This window comes from Zalophus californianus, chromosome 7, assembly GCF_009762305.2.
Source record: "Zalophus californianus isolate mZalCal1 chromosome 7, mZalCal1.pri.v2, whole genome shotgun sequence".
Taxonomy (NCBI): Eukaryota; Metazoa; Chordata; class Mammalia; order Carnivora; family Otariidae; genus Zalophus; species Zalophus californianus.
The window spans coordinates 8,076,860-8,096,677 of record NC_045601.1 but is presented as its reverse complement, the minus strand read 5'-3'; the positions used below and the strand labels follow the sequence as shown (position 1 = coordinate 8,096,677).

The following is a 19,818-nucleotide window of genomic DNA, read 5'->3' as shown; positions in this document are numbered from 1 at the left end:
TGATATTGACTTCATTAATTTTATTGATTAATCTGAGTGCAAATATTTTGTTGTTATTTGTATTTCCCTGGTTAACAACAAGGCTGCACATTTTTCTTTATAACTTAATCAACCATTTTTATGTTACTTCTGTAAATAACTATTTGTATTCTTAGACCATTATTTTTTCTCTTTTACTATCTTTTTCTTATTGACTTTTAGTAGCTCTTTATTGCTTTTGGATATTAACCTTCTGGAAATTTTATATATATTGCAAATATTTTCCCAAATCTGTCACTCATTTATTGAATTTGCTTTTGCGATGTGTGTGTGTGTGTGTGTGTGTGTGTGTGTGTGTTACACAGCTAGCATCATTTAGTTTAGTCTTGTGTTGTATAGTCACATCGATCAATCTTTCACTTTATGTCTCTTAGATTTTATTTTTGCCTAAGAAGTCATCCTTATTTCAAATTATGGAAATACTCCCTTATATCTTTTCTAATGTTTCTGGTCTGCAAACTACTGGAAATAATGCTAGGTGTTTCACCTGGCACATTAAATCTGGAATCTTAGATTAGAGCACTGATCTCGACAAATTGGACCTGATTCAACATTGTTTCATTCTCCTGGGCCTCATATCATTACAATTCATTCCTAAATCACTCCCCAGATTTATGCAAATATGTTACAAAATCTTGAAATTCTTTTCATGTGTAAGGTGTCTCTTCCCCAAACTTCTTATTTCTCCCCTTGAGACATGCTGGAATCTACTCTAAGCATACCTGGGTAAGACATGGGGGGTGGGGCTTAAGGAGTCTTATCATTCCCTCTTAAGTAACTGTGTAAGATGAGGTCATTAAAACTCTTCAAACAAGGGAAAGTGTTTTTGTTTTTGTTTTACAAAAAGGAAGAGAAGGGCTGCTTCTTTTGGCCAAGGAGGTTCAGGGGATTTGGGGTTCAAGATGTTCAGATTCATTTGAGTCCACTTACAGTCTCCATTTCATTTCTCAGGAGTCCACTCCTTCCCATCCATTCTGTAATTTAAATTTCAGAGACATGGCTAGGCTGTGAGTTTAATCTATGATGTAATTCTTAACCCATAGTTTCAAATTTTGAGCCTGTTTTTCAGTGGTATCAGCCTTGCTTCCACAAAACTCAAGGTCTTTTAGGGCCATCATAAGGAGCTCTCAATTCTCTGGCAATGCCTCAACCTGACACTTGAAAGCCTAAAGTTTTTATGTTCTTTTTGTAATTTCTCCGGTGGAGTCAGGAGCAACGAGCTCTACCCCAGAGATTCTGTGGCCATAGTTTCCACTGTGGTGATCAAATTCAACAGTCCTTTGGCCTCCCAAAGTCTTGCTTTAAATAGATACTTCATTTCAGGTAGTCACAGCTTTTATTACTCAATTTTAAGTAACTGTTTTGTGACCGAATGTCATTGAGAGATACTGTTAGTATCTCACTTATCCCTGGCAATAACGTCATCAATGTGTTCAATCCCAATCACATCGTTTAACAAACTGCACATTTTCCTATTTGGGCATCTATTCCCTAGGTGTGGTCCCAAGTATGAATTCATGTTAATATTAATTCATGTTGAATCAGCAAAACAGAAACCACTATAGGTATTTCAGAGAAAAGCAATTTAATACAGGCACTCGTTTACAAAACTGTTGAGCAAAAGGGAGAAAGGTATGCTAGAGGGAGAAGAGGGTGTTTACATAAGACCAGGAAATAGCAATTGCTCCTGGCTGGGGCCTGAGATCCTGTTCTTGCCATGAAGTCAATGAGGCATTGATGTTGCTGCTGCTATTGCTATTAAAAGTGCACCCATGCCATCGAGCAGTGACCAGGAACCCACATTCCTTTGGTTCAGGTTGCCAGCAACTTTTACTGCCGCTGCCCAAGACACCTTCATGATATAGGGGAAAGAAATGTCTCTCTTGCTCCCATCTTCTTATCTGGCCAATGCTACCCATTGGTAGAGCCTTACAAGAAGCCGGGTGGCAAAGGGCCAGGAATGCGTAGTTGTAACTCCTGATGTTACAGAAGAGAATTTAGAAGGACAAGTATGTGCTCTTTCTCAGGACAATACTGGGAGATGTGCTTCTTCAAGATGAGGGAGAAAGCCAAGAATAAGGAAGACTTCTGACCTATGAGACAGGGAATCCCTCACAAGAAAGAGGCACCAGAATGCTCAGGAAGGTGGAGAAAGGAGAGCCCAGCGCAACCACTGTGCCGTAGGCCTCAATATCAGCCAGGCTACACTGGACCAGGAAGGCTGCAGGCTCCAGGTGGGAGGGCTCCCTGGAAGAAGGAGCTGTGTTTGAATGCACTGAGAGACTTCTTGTTTTATCAGAGAGTTAGGGGAAAATTGATGGTGCATATATAGAAAACAAGCAATAAAAACCAAGGCTCAAGAGAAACAAAATGCTGTGAAAGAGTAAAAGCATGATCATAGTACACTATGTGGCTCAGCTGTTAAAAATAGTTACGCAGCCATAACAATGTGAATGTCAACTTTTGATTGAATGAAAATGTGATAACACGGAGTCTGAAGAGAAGAGAGAAGTTGTGGTTTGGGATGAGGAGAGATTTGAAGAGAGCTAAATCTTTATATTTTATATAAAAAAGTCAATAGGTAATGAAAAAGTCAAGAGGTGTCCATTTAAAGCAAGTTATTCAGCTATATAAAGATAAATCACAAGGGAAAAAAAAAATCCAGCTAAAATAGTTGAAAATTATTCCAGAGGCATTGATAGAAGTGGAATGGGGTAAGGAACTTTTGTTTTTCATTATAGGCCTTGAGGTATTCAGCTTCTAAAAGCTTTTATTTACTATATTACCATGGTAAAATATTAATATAATTTTTTAAACCACAAATTTAGAGCAATTTTTGTTGGAGTGAAACTTTCCCATGTTGGTTTATTAAGCCAACTTCAATACTGCTTTTTATCAAACTCGTCTCAAGATTTTTTTGTAAAAAGTACACATTTGTACTCATTCAGTCTAAATAGGGGAGATTTAGTGATTAATCAGGTTGTAGTTCTGATTCTTCTATTTTAGGTTCCTTTAAAGTCTAACCCAGATGATAATGAAGGTATTTAAAAAATTTTTCACACATGACACTGAAAAGCCAATTTAAAGTTCCTGACATACATTCCAGACAACTTGATATTATTTAACTGTAGTATATCTTTAAGAAAACAGGGTCTCTGCTCCCACTTAATTGTTTTTCAGATCTTTTCTGTTTTGTTTCCCCGGCCCACAATCCCCCTATGTGTTTTGGTTTGATATCATTGTGGAGAAAGGAATAAAATAAAGAAATACAAAGATGAAAACAATTCCCAGCACACCAGTGGCATTGTCCTACGAATTCTGGGAATGGAGTGAGCTGGTGGGCTTTGGTGGGATCTGGTCCCATGGGAAGATTTTAATATAGTAGGACAACAAACTCTATTCGGCTATAGGTCTAAGTTTGTAGGGTTCAAAGGGGAGTAAGGTTGAGTTGCATGGGCTTTGTGGTGAATGGAGGAATCTCTGGTCTGGACTTGTATCTTCACAGCAAGGCCGTGGCAATAGTGGTCTCTTCTTAGTTTAAGGGAATGTCTAGTTTCTTGACTTGGAGGTAAATCATCTTTTCTTTATTTTTTCTTGGTCTGCAGTAATAAAAAACATGGAGAGAGGATAAAGAAATTGTGAGGAGGCTGAAAAACAAAATCAAGTGGGTAAGAAATAAATGGAAGAACGAATGGATGTAAGCTTTGACCAGGCACAGTCTTGCAGTGTGTTCTGAGTGGTGATTCCTAAAAAGAAAAGTGACAGAGCTTGGTGAATAACTTATGTGATGGAACAGTTCCAAAAATGCTCTTCTGGGAATGGGACTTGCCTATGTTCCTTATTTAAGGTGATCACTTTTCTATGTAATGAGAGGATGCAGGTAATGACGACATTTAATCTTATATTGATTAAAAATGATGATTGCAAAATCTAGACACCGTTGTCATTAGTTCTTGTAAATACAATTTTAGAAATTATTCTTACCAATGCTTATTTATTTTTCAACAGCTGGGCAAGTGAGAAATCAAATTGCAAATCTTCTCAGTCATCTTATCTTTATGAATACTGGGAAGTTGCTGATCCTCATGATAGAAATTCTGCTTTCTTCATCCTGCTGTTCCCAGACATGCCCTTTGGACATGCTTTGCCTGATAATAATATTGAAATCTGGAGTGGGGCTGCCCCCGTGTCCCCGAGCTCCTCACAAAATTTCCCTCGCCTCGGGGTGTTTAGTCCTGCCTCAGCTTCTGGGCCAGCCTGAGACAGGGAGTACAGCAGAAGCCCACCCGAATCCCCTGGCAGCGCTGGGGTTCTCTCAGCCTCCAGATGTAGGGGCCCAAGGAAGTCGGTGGTGCTCCCAGGGTCTCTATGCCAACAACAGTAACAGCAAAAGCAGCAGCAGCAACAACAGAAATAACAATAGCAATAGGAACACCAGCAACAACTGGAATAACACCAACAGCAATAATAGTAACAACAGCAACAACAGCAGCAGCAATAGTAACAATGGCAACAACAGCAGCAACAACAGTAACCACAGAAACAACAGGAAAAACAACAGCAACAATAATAATAACACCAGGAACCACAGCAGCAACAATAGTGACAACTACAGGAACCACAGCTGCAGCAGCAGTAACAACAGCAGCAGCAACAGTAACAAGAGCAACAATAGCAACAACAGCAGCAACAATAGGAACAATGACAGCAGCAACAATAGTAACCACAGCAATAACAATAGCAGCAACAGTAGTAACAACAGCAACGGGAACAATGGCAGCAGTAATAGTAATAACAACAACCACAGCAGCAACAATAGTAACCACAGCAACAATAGCATCAACAACAGTAACAACAGAAACACCAGCAGCAGCAACAAGAGTAACAACAGCAGCAACAACAATAACAACAATAGCAACAGCAACCATAGTAACCCCAGCAACAACAGCAGCAGCAACAGTAACAACGATAGCAACAGCAGCAGTAGTAATAGTAACAACCGCAACAACAACACCAACAACAGCAACAGTAGCAGCAACAATAGCAGCAGCAACCATAGTAACCACAGCAACAATAACAGCAGCAGCAACAGTAACAACAATAGCAACAACAGCAACAATAGAAACAACAGCAATAATGGTAACCATAGCAACAGCGGGAGGAGCAATGACAGTAACCACAGTAGCAACAATAGCAACAAGAGCAGCAGTAATAGTAACAGCAGCAGCAGCAGCAACAATAGTAACCACAGCAACACCAGCAGCGCAGTAATAGTTACAATAGCAGCAACAACAGTAGTAACCACAGCAAAAACAGCAGCAATAACAACAGCAGCAGCAACAGTAGCAATAATAGCAACAGCAGCAGTAACAGTAACAACAGCAACAACAGCAATAATAGCAGTGACAACAGGAACAATGACAGCAGCAACAATAGTAACCATAGCAACAGCAGCAGCAATAATAGTAACAATAGTAACAACAGCAGCAGCAACAATAGTAACCACAACAACAGCAACAGTAGTAACCACAGCAACAACAGCAGCAATAACAGCAGCAGCAACAGTAGCAACAATAGCAACAACAGCAGTGGTAATAGTAACAGCAGCAACAACAGCAACAATAGCAGCAACAATGGCAACAATGACAGCAGCAACAATAGTAACTGCAGCAACAGCAGCAGCAGCAGCAATAATAGTAACAACAGTAACAACAGCAGCAGCAACAATAGTAACCACAACAATAGCAGCAACAGTAGTAACCCCAGCAACAACAGCAGCAATAACAGCAGCAGCAGCAGCAGCAATAAGAGTAACAACAGTAACAATAGCAGTAGCAACAACAATAGTAACCACCACAACAATAGCAACAGTAGTAACCCCAGCAACAACAGCAGCAGCAACAGTAGCAACAATAGCAACAACAGCAGCAACAACAGCAACAATAGCAGCAACAGCAGCAGCAACAATAGTAACCACAACAACAGCAACAGTAGTAACCACAGCAACCACAGCAGCAATAACAATAGCAGCAGCAACAGTAGCAACAATAGCAACAACAGCAGTAGTAGTAACAACAGCAAAAATAGCAGCAGCAACAGTAACAACAGTGGCAACAACAGGAACAATGACAGCAGCAACAACAGTAACCGCAGCAACAGCAGTAGCAGCAATAGTAATAACAGCAGCAACAGCAGCAGCAGCAACAACAGTAACCACAGCAACAGCAGCAGTAGCAGCAATAGTTAACAACAGCAGCAACAGCAACAGCAGCAACAACAGTAACCGCAGCAACAGCAACAGTAGTAACCACAGCAACAACAGCAGCAATAATAGCAGCAGCAACAGTAGCAACAATAGCAACAACAGCAAGGGTAATAGTAACAGCAACAATGACAGCAACAATAGCAACAATGACAGCAGCAACAATAGTAACTGCAGCAACAGCAGCAGCAGCAATAAGAGTAACAACAGTAACAACAACAATAGTAACCACAACAACAGTAGCAACAGTAGTAACCCCAGCAACAGCAGCAGCAGCAACAGTAGCAACAATAGCAACAAGAGCAGCAGTAATAGTAACAGCAGCAACAACAGCAACGATAGCAGCAACAGCAGCAACAATAGCAGCAGCAACAGCAGCAAGGATAGCAACAGCAACAATAGTAACCCCAGCAACAGCAGCAGCAGCAATAATAGTTAACAACAGCAGCAGCAACAATAGTAACCACAATAACAGCAGCAACGGTAGCAACAATAGCAACAACAACAGCAATAATAGTAACAACAGCAACAATAGCAGCAGCAACAGTAACAACAGCGGCAACAACAGGAACAATGACAGCAGCAACAACAGTAACTGCAGCAACTGCAGCAGCCCCAGCAACAGTAACAACAGCAGCCATCGCAGGAGCAGCAGCAGCTGCGCTGACTGACCGCTAAGAACCCCAGCGTGGCCCAGGCCCCTCCCTGCACTCACCCCCGCCCCGCCTTGTGAACTCAGCCCCCTGGAACCTGGCTGCCAGGACTGGCTTTGTCACTCACTGGCCTCCTGGGTGAATCTTTGATCTTTGCTGCCTTCATTTTTTTCAGCTGTCAACGGGGCTACTAATGACAGTACCTGTCCCGCAGGGTTGTCGCCAGGATTAAATGGGGCAGCTCGGGCGCGGGGCTTCGGAAGCACTAGCTGAAGGCTCTGAGTGAATGTCAGCTACTGTTACCCAATCTTACAGACAAGGAAACAGGCGGAAGGGTGAAATAAGGGGTACATCAGGAAATGCCCGGGGATCTCTGTGTAACTAAGACGGGCTGTGGGTGCTGGGGAGCCGGAGGACTTGGCGGGGGAGGAGACCTGTTTTGGCGCCTCTCCCTCAGTGTCGGGGGACGCTGGGCCTGGGTCAGCTCTCCTGAGGGACACCTCTGTGTCCCGCGGGCCGCCCCTGCTCATCTGTGCCTGCAGTGGGGCCCTTTAGCAGCCCAGCCTTGGGTTCACCTCCCCACTCTCCTCTGCAGCCGCGAGCCTCACACAGATCTGTCTTCCATCTTTGAAAGGTGAGCTGGGTTATGGAATACAGAAAATAGAAAAGCGCAAGCGCAAATCTTCAGAGACGTGTTTGTGGATCACATGAAGAGAAGGCATATAAACCAACAACAGGATTAATCTTTGCTTTGCCCGATGAACCAGCCTGATGGGAAGCCTCTTACAAGTACACGTTTATGTGTCTATCACGGAGCTGCGCTTCCCTTTCTCAAAACCATTCAGAATATATTTTAAAATTTGATTTCCACTCAGTTGTCTAGTTACCTGTTTTACAAAGCAGCTATGAAAACTTCTATGGATAATACAGTGGCTATTGGACATTTTCAAAGTGCCAGGCTCTTCCCATGCATGTATCTCATTACAAAAATCCAGTGAGTAGAAACCATTGTCCCCATTTACAGATGAAGAAACCAAGGCTTAGAAGAGTTAAGGCCGCATGATGGGAAATGTCAAGACCTGGCCTATCAGACTCTACAGCTCATGCCCCTGCCCACCACACCTTACCACCTTCCCAGCACTGGAGCTGGCTGCACAAGCCTGGAGAGCCCATGATTAGCAATGTTGTAGAAGGAACTCAGCATTTAGTCCACAGCTATATGGGGAGCATCTGGTCTGTACGTGCCAGGTACTGAGCTGAGTCCTGGGGAGACGGCAGTAAATGGGGTACAGTCTGTCTTCAAGGGGAGGCTTGTGTGCATGGGAAGCTTCCCTGAGATAGGGGTACCAGGGGGCAGTTGGTCTAGATCAAGGATCTCAAGCTCAAATGTCTGCATGCACCAGGCAGAAAAACCAAATGTGCTAGGCCCGAGATAGTGGGGAATGTGGCACTGTGACCTCCCCCAGCAGACATGCCCTTCCAAACCCTCAGCCCCCTCTCAGCTCCTGCAAGCCAGCAGCAAGAGGAAATGCCTGCGCCAGGTTACCAAATCTTCTGAATTTTTTTTAAGAGATCCTGGAAATCCAGTTCATGTGGAATTTCCCACTTTAAAAATACCACGTGGGTCAAGCAAAGCCCTTGAGGCCCTGATATCCTGTGGGTTGCCAGTGTGTGACCTCTGGCTGAGCTCAAAGGCCTCTTGTAATGCTGAGCTCCAAGCTCTAGGACAAGCCTCAGACCATGGCAATTCTTCCGTAGCCACATCTGCTCGGGTGCTGAGTATGTTAAATGGGAACAATGTGTAGAATGGATAAAATTCAGTTCAGCTCATGGTGTCAGTAGGCCGGAACTGGAGTATAAATAAAATGAATAAAAACATCTAAGCATACTGCATAAAGAAACTTGTGGACAGTGTGTCCTATGTTTCTCTTCACTAGACTTTCTTAGGTTTAATTTTTGAATAGGTTTATATGGTCCAAAATTCGGAAAGCAGAAAAAGGTATGCACTGGAAATCCCTCCCCCCTGTTTTCCAAAGCCTCTCATTCCACAAACAGCCAATGTTCTGGTTCTTGCATATTCTTCCAGAGATACAGGTAAAGATAAATATATATATATTTACATATATATATTTATGTATATATATTTACATTTATTTATGGATATATATTTACATTTATTTATGTATGTATATTTACATTTAACACACATATATTTTTTTCATTCCTTTTATAGAAATGGTAGAATATATACTTTCTATATTTTCCTTTTTTAAAATTTATTTATTTATCTATAAAGTAGGCTCCATACCCAGCATGGAGCCCAACGTGGGGCTTGAACTCATGACCCCAAGATCAAGACCTGAACTGAGATCAAGAGTCAGATGCTTAACAGACTGAGCCACTCAGGTGTCCCCCTTTTTTAAATTAGTAATGTGTCTTAGAGGAATTTCCTTATCAATGTATATAAAGCTGCCTCATTCTTTTTAATGGCTGTATGGTATTTTATTGACTGACATACCGTAATTTATATAACTGGTCTCCCAATCCATGGGTATTTAGGTTGTTTCCAATCTTTTGTTACATACAAAATTGTCCTAAATGGTAATCCTGTACATGTGTCATTTTGTATGTGTAAATTCCTGGAAGTGTGGAATTGCTAGGTATAAAGAAATACACAGGGGCACCTGGGTGGCTCAGTCGTTAAGCATCTGCCTTCGGCTCAGGTCATGATCCCAGGGTCCTGGGTTCGAGCCCTGCACCGCGGGGAGCCTGGTTCTCCCTCTCCTTCTGCCCCTTCCCCCGCTCGTGCTCTTTCTCTCTCTCTCAAATAAATCAAGTAAAATCTTTAAAAAAAATAAAAATAAATAGCCATTTTTGATCCTCTTGTCATATTGCCATCATAGAGATTTCAGATGTGTACTCCCATTGGCAACATAGGATGCTGTTTACCTACATTCTTCCCCAACACAATGTTACCAAGTGGTTTGATCTTCAACAATCTAAGTTGTGAGTAGTACAGTGTTCATTGGACCTTCTCTCACTATGTAGGAAATGAGCATATTTTCATATCTTTAAGAGCTTTTTTTATTTTCCTTTCACTGAATTATGTGTTCAAGTCCTTAATCCATTTTTTTCTTTTGTGTGGCTCCTCTTATGGATTTGTTAGAGCTCCTTATATATTAAGAAAATTAGCCCCTTGTAGAGGAGTAAATATTTTCTCCACATGTGTTGTGATTATTTTTTTAAGCTTATGTTTGTTTTTCAATAGAATTCTTTATTTGTATAAAGGCAAACTTACTGATCTTTTTAAAAATTGGTCCTGGATTTTTTTGCCGTACTTACAGAGAGACCTTCCCCACTATGAAAGTATAAGGGTATTCTTCTATGGTATGTTCATTATTTTACTGTATCTTTGTATTTTCTAGTCTTTGATTTTGTGTGACTTGATCTCAGTGAATGGTATGAGGTATAAATTCAACCTCATGTTTTTTCCAACTGGCTACAGAATTGGCGCAGACCTGTATGGAGGAATTTCAGCTTCCTACCTCTGCATGTTTTCAGCTTCGTCAATAGTCTCAGGTAAAGCCTTCCCTTTGGTCTCCGGGAGCAGCAACACCAGTCCCCCAGCAACCAAGCCAACCACCGCTGGAAGCCAAACAGATGCTAATTACATTAGGAACTAAAACACGAAGGCTTTATAATCAGAACTCCCCTTACTTCTTAAAAAAAAAAAAATTATTTTTTGTGATTTTTCTATACTTACAGATTTCTTTGCTATCTCTGACTGTCCTATAAATATTTTGCTGATTCCAAACTCCATTGGATTACAATTCCTTATAGGGAGATGAAATACTCAACATTTTGAGTCAAGGTTATTCTAGGCTAGAGAACATTGCCATAATATTAAGATACATTGGAGTTAGAAAATAACTCTGAAAAAAAAAATCAACTCTTAGGAAAGGAAGAACATAACCCTGCCAATATAAAGCACTTAGTAATGAGAATGAGTCAGAAACTTGGAACATGACTAGCACCCGGAAGTAGGGTATCATATATCATTGCATCACAGCATTTAAAAAGTATAGCCAGGCCTACACTTTTAGTTCTAATTCAGGTGTTTGAGAAATTCCTTTTGTTCCTTTTTCCTTTGTCTCCAGCTGTAATTTTTTGCACATGCTGGGGAGTCATAGTAAACATTAGAGTGTTTATGTGTCTTTAAATTCCCATTTCCTTTTTGGAATTTTAAGGTTACATTTTATGTTTTGCGATAATCGAATGCAGGAAGTAGATGTGGGGTCTTCACTGGTTTTGGAGTTCCAAAAAAAATGCACACTGGCCGTCTGTTTTTACATCTTTACAAAATGACAGGGATCGAGGCCACAGAGCTTAGTGGTTCAGGACGCTGGTTGTAGCTCTGGGTGCCTGGGATCCGGTTCTGAGCCCCCCCACTCACTGGTCTCAGAGCCCTGGGAAGTTCGGTTCCAGACTCTTGGCCATAAAGTGGCGTGATATTCCCACCTCGCATGCTTGTTGGCTATTTCAAGACCACAATCAGTACACCACTATTGTGGGCAAAAGAAAGGGAAATGAGTAAAAATGGAAAAGTATTTGTTTTGTTTCCTGCTAGCTACTCAGATTGGTGAGAAAAGAAGACGGAACTACAAGCATCGATAACAGTGGGAGTTGTCTTTGAGTTTACTTGAAACGGTGAAATGCAATTAAAATCCTTGATCTTCAAGATAAAAAGCTTCTGCACAGCAAAGGAAACAGTCAACAAAACAAAGAGGCAACCCACAGAATGGGAGAAGATATTTGCAAATGACACTACAGATAAAGGGCTGGTATCCAAGATCTATAAAGAACTTCTCAAACTCAACACCCAAAAAACAAATAATCAAGTCAAAAAGTGGGCAGAAGATATGAAAAGACACTTCCCTGAAGAAGACATACAAATGGCTAACAGACACATGAAAAAATGTTCATCATCATTAGCCATCAGGGAAATTCAAATCAAAACCACATTGAGATACCACCTTACACCAGTTAGAATGGCAAAAATGGACAGGGAAAGAAACAACAAATGTTGGAGAGGTTGTGGAGACAGGGGAACCCTCTTACACTGTTGGTGGGAATGCAAGTTGGTACAGCCACTTTGGAAAATAGTGTGGAGGTGCCTCAAAAAGTTGAAAATAGAGCTACGCTATGACCCAGCAATTGCTCTACTGGGTATTTACCCCAAAGACACAGATGTAGTGAAAAGAAGGGCCATATGCACCCCAACGTTCATAGCAGCAATGTCCGCAATAGCCAAACTGTGGAAAGAGCCGAGATGCCCTTCAACAGAGGAATGGATAAAGAAGATGTGGTCCATATATACGATGGAATATTACTCCGCCATCAGAAGGGATGAATACCCAACTTTTACATCAACATGGATGGGACTGGAGGAGATGATGCTAAGTGAAATAAGTCAAGCAGAGAAAGTCAATTATCATATGGTTTCACTTATTTGTGGAACATAAGGAATAACATGGAGGACATTAGGAGAAGGGGGGGAAAATGGAGGGGGGGAATCGGAGGGAGAGACGAACCATGAGACACTATGGACTCTGAGAAACAAACTGAGGGTTCTAGAGGGAGGGGGGTGGGGGGATGGGTTAGCCTGGTGATGGGTATTAAGGAGGGCACGTACTGTATGGAGCACTGGGTGTTATACGAAAACAATGGATCGTGGATCACCACATCAAAAACTAATGATGTATTGTATGGTGACTAACGTAACATAATAAAATTTAATACAATAAAATAAAAATAAAAATAAAATAAAATAAAATCCTTGATCTTTCCCAGGGGAAGGTGAATCCCTGAGGGAGGGTCCACAGAGGCTCGTCTAGGTCTGGACCTGGCATTGCATTGTTAAAAGATCCTTAGAGAAACACGAAGTCTCTGTTCTCCACCTAGAAATGTCTCACTGACCCATCGATCACTCACTGCCCACCTAAGGAAATGACCAAGGTTGAGGTGTCTCCACCTTCCCCCTTGGAAGGAAGGAGTCCAGAGGGTGTTGTGGTATTTCCCCAAGATGGAAAGAAGGCTCTGCGCAGGTCCCTCAGCCAGTGTTGGGAGAGGAAGATGGCCAGGGTCCCCGAAGTGGTACCAGCCACCCTGTTGCCAAATCATGCTTCTGCCAGGATAAAGAGCTCGTGTTCTATCAACTTTGGCCATCTTACTATTACTAAGTCACAGCATAGAGAAATTCATTGGGTCTGTTTTGAAGGTGAGTTTTACTGGCAGTGTGGAACATTTGCTGGCCCATCTACAGAAGTGGAAAATTTCCCCCTCACAAATCCCTTGAGAAGAGGAATGAGCAGAGGTACTTGTATGTGACAATGCATGGCATTAGGAGAAAAGCCATCCGGGTGCGCCCCCAGTGTGCAGAGCGTCTTGTCCTCCCTCCCCTCAAATTAAGTGAGGGTTGTAGGCCCATGGGGAAAACTTTTATTTTTGTCAAATTAAAAGCAGCTCCCAGTGGGTCTAAAAGAAGACTGAGCTGGGTGCGTTGAGGCCTTCTGGCTAACACGAGGAGGCGAATGCTGTATGCATGAATCTGGTCACCCCTCTGCACCCCTCTGTGTGGCACACAGGAGAGGGTCTGTCCCATCGTCCACAGCTGTGGGGAAAGGAATGGACACGAATGAATGGGAATGTCCACGATTCCCAGACCCCTTTCACAGTCTATAGTAGTTATGTTCAACATTGGCCTCTGTGTATTAATTGCTGATAGTTAGATTTGTCCCTGTCACCTTCCATGCTGCAGGTTGGGCAGTGGTGGGGGGGGTTCTGCACTGGTACATTACTTCAGGGTTGGAGGGAAGGGCTGTACCAATCCTCCTTAAATCTAATTGCCCAAGGGATTTGGGGAAGGGGTGCCTGATACCAACACAAGTGCGCCATGACATGAACGCATTTCCTTAATGATGGTCTTTGTTTCCCCTGAGTTTTGAAATCGCTCTTTGCAACATTTTAGCTGCCTTTCTTTGAAGTAATGAAGTGAAAAGTTTTGTATTTTCCCACGTTCAGCCATCAAGGAGGCAGAAAGAGTAAGCTCTGTGACAAAGAGACCCAAGGAGGGGTGGAGATCGGTGAGGAGAGAGTTCGGGGTGTTCTTCAGGCAAACGGCTTTCCACCTCACTCCTTCTTGAACTTTGTACCGCTGAGGCCAGAAGTCCTAGGGGCTCCCACGCTTGGGTCTTAGCAGCTACTAATAGTATTACTTATGCTGGTATTACTAACACCGAGAGTAGTACTAATTACTAACTGCATTCGGTAGTTGCCAGTAGGCATGATACTTATTTTGAGATGTAACAAAGGAGGCCCCTAGAAAAATAGGTTTTTGTTCAAAGGTATGTCTGAGGGTTTCTCACCAAAAACCACCAGTGGAAGCTCATGCCAGATGTTGGTGAGCCGGTAGACCAGGAACGGCGTGATGATACCACCGATGTCACACATGGAGGAGCAGACAAGGACACCAAGATTCCTGAAATGCAGGGAACTGCTTTAACTTCCAGCTTCTCACGGTACAGTACTTATCCCCTACCCCACCCAAATTAATCCTTCCCCGAGTCACTGAAATGTCTGCAAACTGAAAAAAACGGTGTTCACGTTGTTTTCAACACACACAAATGGTGTATGAGTCATAACTCCACTCATATTCTTGTTGTACTTGTTTTATATTAGCTTTTTGGAGGATTTTTAATGGGGGGGGCAATTTTCACTTTTTACTTTGGTCATCTGGCTTCCCTGCACTGTTCCATGGTCTTGTTCGTACTGTGTCCTTTATTTATTTATTTCTTAATTAATTAATTAATTAATTAATGTATTTGAGAGAGGGTGAGTTAGAGAGAGAAAGAGACAAAATGAGCTGGGGGGAGGGAGGGCCAGAGGGAGAGGGAGAAGCAGGCTCCCTGCCAAGCAAGGAGCCCGATGCAGGACTAGATCCCAGGACCAGGGGATCATGACCTGAGCAGAAGGCAGACACCTAACCGACTGAGCCACCCAGGCACCGCCTGTTCATACTGTTTCTGATCACTCTGTCCCATGGCCATTTGGTTATCCCTCTCTTGTAATCGGTGTCTTCTGTTCTCACTATACAGTGACTGTACTTCACCCCAGCCTGTAACTGTGAGATGTGGTCTGGCTACTGCCTTTAAACGTTCTTATCCTCTCTTGTCCTGTGGTTTGTTTTGGTTTTTGGTTTTTCTTGCCCCATATTTTGAAAAGGAAGTGCCCTCGGCTGGTGCTTGTGGTAGTTCTAGCCTGTAAGCAAATGTCCCATCCACCCTCTCCATGCTGAGGAAAACGTGCTCACCTGATGAATGTGGGGTACAGCTCCGCATTGACCAGGCAAACCATTTCATAGGCCATCGTAATCCCCATTCTACCCAAGCACGCGACTGTGACTCTTAGCCACCGGAGATCTGCGGGGCAAAAACGCACCACTTACGTTGCAATACTCCCTGGTCTGCACAGTGCTCCAGAGGGGAAAGTCCACATTCCGGAATGGGATGAGAATGCACCATTCTTCTCTAAACTCAAGACTTCAGAGCAAAATTTCCCATGTTTGTTAGTTTTAACCTTAGGCGTGATTCTAACACACTCTTTAGAACTCAATCATTAATGACAACAGGATTGTACCAGTTTACAAAGCTGGGCCAACTCTAGTTTATACAGGCCATCCAAAAGAAACAGCAAAATATGGGCATATTTTAAGTAACTGCTAATGACTAAAGCATTCAATGAAAGCTTCATGGTGCCAATAGGATTCTGTTGTACAGGTTTTTCTCCTCCTCATTGAGAAAGCATTTGAAAAGGAAAGAAAGGAACTGAATAATTGTGCATTGGTTGCATTTACCTAAGGTTTCTTATTTGTTCTGCAGGATGATGCGGGGAGCTCAAGGGAGTTGCCTAAATAGTATCTGGAAAATGCTGGAATAAGACTTCAAGCCTGGGCCTGCTCTACCCCAAAGCCCATGCTCTCTGTTCTGGGCCAGCTCCATGGCCTGTGGCATGTGTCCTCTTAGTCTCTTGTTATAGTACATTAGAGAACAGTCAGGTGTGATTATGTTAAAGCAGACAACCCTTGGCTCCATTTGTTCTTAAAGACAGGGTGGCCATATGGGTTTGCTCAGGAAGGTCCCAGATACTGTGTTCATTCTTTCCAAATTGACTTGGATGATAAATTACATCGTTTTACTATCAGAGGGTTGTGACATCCCCTCTTCACGCAGCCTTGGAAGACAAGACCCCAGCGTGGCTCGACACTTACCCTCAGGGATGAAAACGGAGGCGAGGCAGGCTGCTCCTGCCAGGAGATTTGATGCAGCCCATGGAAACCGACGACCTATACGGTCAATGGTGAGGATGATGATGAGGGCAGCTGGGAATTCCACCAGGGCAGAGTAGAAGAAATCCAAGTAGATATTGCTCCCTGCAAGGCCCATGTGCATGATGAGGCCTTGGTAGAGAACAGAGCTTGTGAACCTAAGCAAAGAGGAGAAGCTCAGGTCAAGCCAAGCACCAGAAGCAAGTCATCAAAAAGGAGAGGCTTCTGGAAAAAGAAGAGTTGATCGTGGGTCATCTTTCCTTGTCATCTTCTTATTGCTTTTCCCTTCATTCTACTGCTTTTCCATGATCTGAACCACGGCGGTGGCTGACTGTGACCCCAGAACCAGGAAAGGAGAAGAAAGCAGGATTGCACTCCCTGGCCAAATTGAAAAGTAGGAAGAAATGTCTTTCTAGGTAACTTATTTGGTAAAACTGTATCAGGTTATTAGTGGTTGTTAATTATTTCTCTCTTTGTGGTCTTCTAATGGAATTGGGATCAAAGGGATTGACTACTTAATTCAAATTTTAGGAAACCAGAGACCCAAACGGGTACCAAATCCCCAAACGGGCATAGCCTCCCTTCTTGCTGATTTCTCTTCTGACACAATATAGACAACATTTTGATGATGTTTTTTGGTTGTGTTTTGTTGACCAGAAGTTATCTGCAATGGCAAATAAGAGGATGCTTGGCAACAGTCACAACTATTCAGAAAAGAAGGGTACAAAGCCAAATTTCCTGGCTGTATTTTATAGGTAGTATTGTCAAGGTTGCTAAATGAGTTCCTGAGGAGCCTTGCTTCTGTCCGTGATTCCAAATCTTCGTGTGGCTGGCGTGAGCCCCGGGACACCCTGAAAGGAAAGTGAGCTGCACTAAGGAAGGCTTGGTGCAGGGTGAACGGCTCACAGCTCCAGGAGCAGCCTGCAGACCATGGAAACAATCGTGCGTCAGCCACCGGACTGTGGAGCCAGTGGATTATTCCTTGTGGTTTATTCTCCTTCATAAGTTTATTTCTTTCTCCAATAGACAAGAAAGGGAAAAGATCCTTCCCTTGCTAGCCCTGTACAATAAGGAGAGATCTATACTCATCATAGGTATAGAACTGGTAGTTCTCAGGTTGGGCTATATATCAGACTTACCTGGAGAATGTTAAAATATTGGTGCCTAGACTTTCCCTGGGCCAATTCCATCAGTATTTTCTGGGGCCAGGGTGGGGGTTCTGGCGTTGTTATTTTATGATCTCGCAGGACGTTCTAAGGCAATGCCAAGGTTGAGGACATACTTATCTACGCTTTGAGATTGTAGGCTGACTTCAGACACCAGCCTGAAGAAATGGTATCAGAAAACACGGCTATAAATGAGTCCCCTTGCTGCCCACTGTCCATACTTATACTGAAGCTAGGCTGTGACAGTGCTGTCTTGGTCCCTCCCCTAATGTGGATGACGGGGATAAAAAAAAAAAAAGTGGAGGGATTTTAAAGTGAAAAACATTCCTTACCAGTTGTACATCAAGATCAAAGTGTGTTTCCTTATCTGAGGGGTTCTGACCAAGTCAAGAAATGAAGGCTTCAGCTTCTCATCAACTTCCTCTTCAGGTCTGAGGCTCTAGGAATGGAAACAGGAGGAACAGCTTTGTGTGGTGAAAGATGGTGTCCCCAGGTAAGACAGGGAATCCCGACATAAGACAGGGAATCCTGACAGTACCTGACACCTGCTGAGGGCTTCTAATGAGCCTTTCACACTTATTAGCTCATTTAACCTTGGAGAGCCGGGAAGTTCGGTTCCATTTTTTTCATCCCCTTTCACAGAAGGCGAAGCTGGGCTAGTGGGAGTTAGGTCACTCCTGGGCATATGTCCAGCGGCACTGGAGGTCAAGCACAGGGGGGCAGAAGAAGGCCCAGCCCAGGGCCCCTGAGGGCTGAGGGCCCCGGGCGTGCTCCCTGCAGGACCAGGGGCGGCCCATCGCTCAGGAGGCTCTGGTCCGGGACCTTGGCACTTGGAGCAGCTCGGTATTACCTGGAGCTTGTTCGAATGAAAGACCCAGGGACCCTGCCCAGACACGCTGAACTGGAATCTGCATTTCGGCAAGGTCCCCAGGGGCATCCTGGGCACAGGAATTAATTAACGTTTGGGAAGCCCTGCGCTAGAAGAAAACAGTAGGTGGTGCGAGTTGAGATTCAATCTCCAGGGCTCAGGAAGCAGAACCTTTGCAAAAACCACTTCTTCCTATAGCCACACAGGAGGGTGTCTGCAAGCCCAAGGAGCAGGGGAAGAACCTCCTGCAGACTCACCGCTCTCATGTGAATGAACTCTGCCCTTTGGCCAGACTGTGACTCGAGTGTGCTTTAATCCCTTACCAATTTCTGAAAGGATCTGAAACTTAAGAGTCAGGGCTATGCTGGTTATCTGTGGAAAAGGGGATCTACCCCAACCACCCAGAAACCGGAGAGGAAGTAAAAAAAAAAAAAGGCTTCCGAGTCCCCAAATGCTCACTCTAAAGTCATGTAAATCATAAATGCTTACAGGTAACCTATCTTAGATCCTGGCACAGAGACGATTACTCTTATTTTGACAGAGTTTTCTAATCAGCTTGATTTTTGCTTTTCCATCCCCTGTCGGATCAAAAGGCTTCAGCTAAAGGTGATGAGGTCTACCAAAGGCAAACCATGAAATGCAGAGAAAACGGACACCCCCGTGTTGTGTTTCATTTTAAAAGACAGAAGACTGCTCACAATGTTTTGGGACAATTTTCTATCCAAAATGTTTAAAATTCTAAGAAATGATTTGTGTCTGAAGACTCTTCCCTCCAGGGAGAAGCCCCCTCCCTGAGCACGCAGATGGACACCTGGGGAAGGAATATATCTGGTACCTGGGTACCAGTGCCCCCCACAGCCTTGGGCTGCACACGATAGAAGCTCCTCGTTTGCCTTTAAATGATTTTTGGTTTCCTTTAGTTTTATGTTTTTGAATGATTTAGAATTTTCTTTACCAGGGACCATGAATCCTAGTACGACAGAAATATCCTATTGCATATGAGCCCTGTCTGCGACTCCCTATTGAGAATGCATGGCTTTCCCAGATCCTCCTGTTCCCTGATCTGATAATTCAGCTGCTTGCTTACCTGAAGGGAGGCCGGCAGAGATTTTCCATTTTTCTTTGCGATGTACTTAATGACTCCCATGGCTTTAGCACTTTTGTTCTGGGAGATCAGCCACCTCGGAGATTCAGGTATGCACCTAGGTTATAGCACAATGTTATCAGTGCTGTTCAGTATGGGATGGGGGCATCTTCCTGAGCTTCCTTCCCCAGGGGTCATAATCAAATTTCTGCGAGGGATCTTACACAGTGAAGTTCAGTTGGATCTACAAAGGAGATAAAATTGTGCAGGGGCTGCCCAGCAAAAGAAATCAACAAAATAAGAAAGCAGCCTACTGGATGGGAGAAAATATTTACAAATCACATATCAGGTGAGGGACGAATGC

General features: G+C 43.3%; 1 protein-coding gene across 2 annotated transcripts in view; it reads right to left on the bottom strand.

Annotated features, from left to right (window-relative positions):
- Positions 1–1,618: 1,618 nt before the first annotated feature.
- Positions 1,619–19,818, bottom strand: part of SLC22A2 (solute carrier family 22 member 2) — a 32,973-nt gene continuing 14,773 nt past the window's right edge. Inside the window, exons 5-11 of one of the 2 annotated variants that reach the window (XM_027600855.2) lie at positions 19,458–19,572; positions 17,835–17,941; positions 16,280–16,494; positions 15,323–15,431; positions 14,379–14,491; positions 10,500–10,599; positions 1,619–3,638 (exon numbers count right to left, since the gene is read on the bottom strand). In XM_027600855.2, the coding sequence (XP_027456656.1) occupies positions 3,572–3,638; positions 10,500–10,599; positions 14,379–14,491; positions 15,323–15,431; positions 16,280–16,494; positions 17,835–17,941; positions 19,458–19,572 (826 nt within the window). In that variant the 3' untranslated portion in view covers positions 1,619–3,571. Of the gene's footprint in view, positions 3,639–10,499; positions 10,600–13,487; positions 13,625–14,378; positions 14,492–15,322; positions 15,432–16,279; positions 16,495–17,834; positions 17,942–19,457; positions 19,573–19,818 lie in introns of those variants that run through there. The other variant, XM_027600856.2, reaches the window with a different exon arrangement.